Source organism: Nymphaea colorata, chromosome 13 (genome assembly GCF_008831285.2).
Source record: "Nymphaea colorata isolate Beijing-Zhang1983 chromosome 13, ASM883128v2, whole genome shotgun sequence".
NCBI classification, from domain to species: domain Eukaryota; kingdom Viridiplantae; phylum Streptophyta; class Magnoliopsida; order Nymphaeales; family Nymphaeaceae; genus Nymphaea; species Nymphaea colorata.
The window spans coordinates 2,208,798-2,211,765 of NC_045150.1; the positions used below are offsets into that span (position 1 = coordinate 2,208,798).

At 41.4% G+C, this 2,968-nt stretch overlaps 1 protein-coding gene across 1 annotated transcript; it reads right to left on the reverse strand.

Moving 5' to 3' along the window:
* On the reverse strand, positions 1 to 2,968 carry LOC116266649 (uncharacterized). Its single transcript, XM_031647956.2, has 4 exons — positions 2,824 to 2,968; positions 2,024 to 2,086; positions 817 to 908; positions 1 to 661 (listed from the first exon to the last, which is right to left on the reverse strand). The coding sequence occupies exons 1-4, from the start codon at positions 2,914 to 2,916 to the stop codon at positions 640 to 642; spliced, it is 270 nt and encodes an 89-aa protein (XP_031503816.1). The 5' UTR covers positions 2,917 to 2,968; the 3' UTR covers positions 1 to 639.

Sequence of the window (2,968 nt, forward strand, 5' to 3'; positions counted from 1 at the left end):
TGATTCAAATTAATCTGGCAATTCCGGTGACATTGGTAGAGACACCACGGGAAGGATGAGCAATATATTCAATCTTGTAACATGCGAAATTCCAATTTACATGCTCTCAAAAAAAAAAAGCTTACAAAATAAGCCATGTTCTATGAAGAAAATAAATAAAATCTAACTACCGATGTAGGGCACTCACTATCTCTACATATTTACATGCCGTTTCCGTCTGTATTTCCGAAAGGATCGGATCTATAAAGGTTGTAACACTTTTATTGTACTAGATCCAATCAGGCTCCAACCTAACTAGGATCTCTTCCATCTGTATAACTTTTCTCATGGTGACCAACCTAACACTAGACCTCTTGCATCTACTATATACTTTTTATCGGTGCAGCGGAATGGCGTGCGTCTGTGTCTGTGCAGCAAGTTCACCAGTGGCATCTCCAGGCAAACCCTTGAATCTGTTTTTTCTTCTTCTTCTTCCCCTTTTCCTGTTGCTGGTGCGTGAAGAAGGCAAACCCTTGAATCTGTTTTTTCTTCTTCTTCTTCCCCTTTTCCTGTTGCTGGTGCGTGAAGAAGGCAAACCCTTGAATCTGTTTTTTCTTCTTCTTCTTCCCCTTTTCCTGTTGCTGGTGCGTCTGTCGCTTGTTAGACGCTGTCGGTGATGGTGCTGCGCAGAAAAGAAGGTGATCAAAGGTGCCGTTCCGCTGCCAAGACTGCAATATCGCTAATTGAAAGACAAGGCAAAAACGGATCGCCTCCTAAAAGGGTGCGGTGCAAATATCTCTGGCTGGATGTACATCAATTGTAAGTTTGGAGGACAACCCCAGCTCGTATATTCTCATATGTCTGTCCTTCTTCTTGTTCTTCTTCTTTTTCTTCTCATTTTCCGCAATCGGCCCCACCGGCAATAAACCCTGCACCAGCAAATGCCCCCATTATAAACTATACAAGTACACATACACACACAAACGTTCATAGTACATGAAGCGCATAAACATAGAGCTCAAACTTAGATCAACACACACATGCATGCATGCATGCATGCATAGATATGTGCCGCTCTGTTTGATTGCAGCATCAACAAAATTTGGGCCGACAAAAAGACTAACTGTTAGCCTCAGTTCTGTAATATCATCAGTTCTCAACTAAAAATGAAATACAAGATAGCTCGACCGAACAAGAATGAAGATGCAATAGCAAGCATGTTAATCTCACTGTAGCTTGAGTTGAATCTCTTGAAAACTTAAAAAAAATCTGAAATAGTGTTCAATCGCTAGCAAAAGTGTAGCCTAAGTGGCCATTTTTTCTCCATCCTCTAGCTTCCCTCCCCTTGTTCTTTCTACCCTGAGGCCACCACCGCCATAGTCACAAACTTCGAAACTGTCCGTATCAGCATCAATGACGGACCAAACCATCCTCCATCTACAAGATGGAGTGTTGTCTGCGTTATTCAAAAGCTCTCTTAATATTCATTTATACTTTTTTCCTCTTATTTTTCTTTCAATCATCCATCATAATCAATGGAACAGACTCATAAATATCTTTCAATCATCCATGATGAATGGAACAGTCTGGTAACTAAACTGGATGAGTTTAGATAATCAGAATCACCAAAATCATACAATAAATTACTTAAAAACAGATTCGATTTGAGTTGGCCGATTCAAGTGATTTTGAGCCGACTCTAATAACACTGCCAACATTATGTATGTCTAACTATCCCATAGTAGATCCCTTCAAAACTGAAAGAAAAAACCTGATGAATGTACAGCAAAAAGTTAAGTGCATTTCTTATGTCCTTTTATAAGAAAAAATGTTGTTTTTTGAACTAATTAGGTAGCTATTTGATGAAAGATGAACTATTGGGACTATTTCTAAATTGACCATGTGAAAATTAGTGTGTATTTAAGGATATCAATTCTTTATGTGGGTTTTACTGTTATTGCCAAAATTTCTTTCTGAAATTCTTAATAGATCAATAATTAATAATGATAAAATAATGACAATAACAACAATAATAGTAATATACCTCTGTGAAAATCCTGACTGCTTCCTCCGAACTCTTGGTCTGTATAACACGCAGTGCTTCTTCCTGCAATAAGTCAAGTTCAGCAAACACAGTCACCATCCCCGACTGAACCACCGGACAAACGAAATCTGGATCTGGATCCGGATTCTTCGGTTCACATTAAGGCAGTAAGCCCAAACTAATCGGCACTATCGGGTCCATGACCCCAAACCAGATCCATAACTCATGCAGCTTTTCAAGATTCCCACATGAGGATTCAAAAGACAAACCAAACGGGCATGAGGATCCGAAAAACAAACAAAACACGTCAAGGCAAAATTTTCTCAAAACGGGAAAACTGTCAGAATCGTAAACTACCGAGACTTTCTTAGTTCCCGCTATTTCCAGAATACCAGTTGAGTTCCTAATTCCCACTCGAGGATTCAAAGCACAAACAAACACCAACATCGTCAAGGCAACATTTTCTACGAACAAGGAACTCACAGACTATATAGTAACCTAACCAGATTTTCTTAGTTCCCGCTATTTCCAGAATTCCAGGAACCGCCAAAATCTTAATTTGCCTGGGTTCCAAATTCCCGCTTGAGGATTCGAAACACAAAACGACATGCATTTTCCTTGCATCGCCGTGGCAGATTTTTCCGAAACAGGGATCAAACTTCCTAGACTTTCCAAGCTCCCACTATTTTCCCGAATCCCTGTTCTCCAGGGTCGAGCCCTCGGGACCCCAAGGAATGGAGCCCGAGCAGCGGGGGAGAGAGGGACGTAGAAAAGTCAAAGGCCAAGATTGTCATACTCACCCGAGCGCGCCTCATCTGATGGACGTGGAGCGTCCGTGGCTCCCTATCGATCGACGACATCCGTTGGATGGTTGCCGCCGTTGACTGCGTCATCGCCGGAATCTCGATGCTTGAGGAGAAAGGAGCCCTCTGCCGTCGATGCGAG

Coding starts and splice junctions, on each gene's coding strand:
- LOC116266649 (XM_031647956.2), bottom strand. CDS start 2,916: ATGACGCAGTCAACGGCGGCAACCATCCAACGGATGTCGTCGATCGAT. Junction 2,087..2,823: donor ATCAGATGAGGCGCGCTCGG/GTGAGTATGACA, acceptor GACTTATTGCAG/GAAGAAGCACTGCGTGTTAT. Junction 909..2,023: donor CAGTCAGGATTTTCACAGAG/GTATATTACTAT, acceptor TTGCTGGTGCAG/GGTTTATTGCCGGTGGGGCC.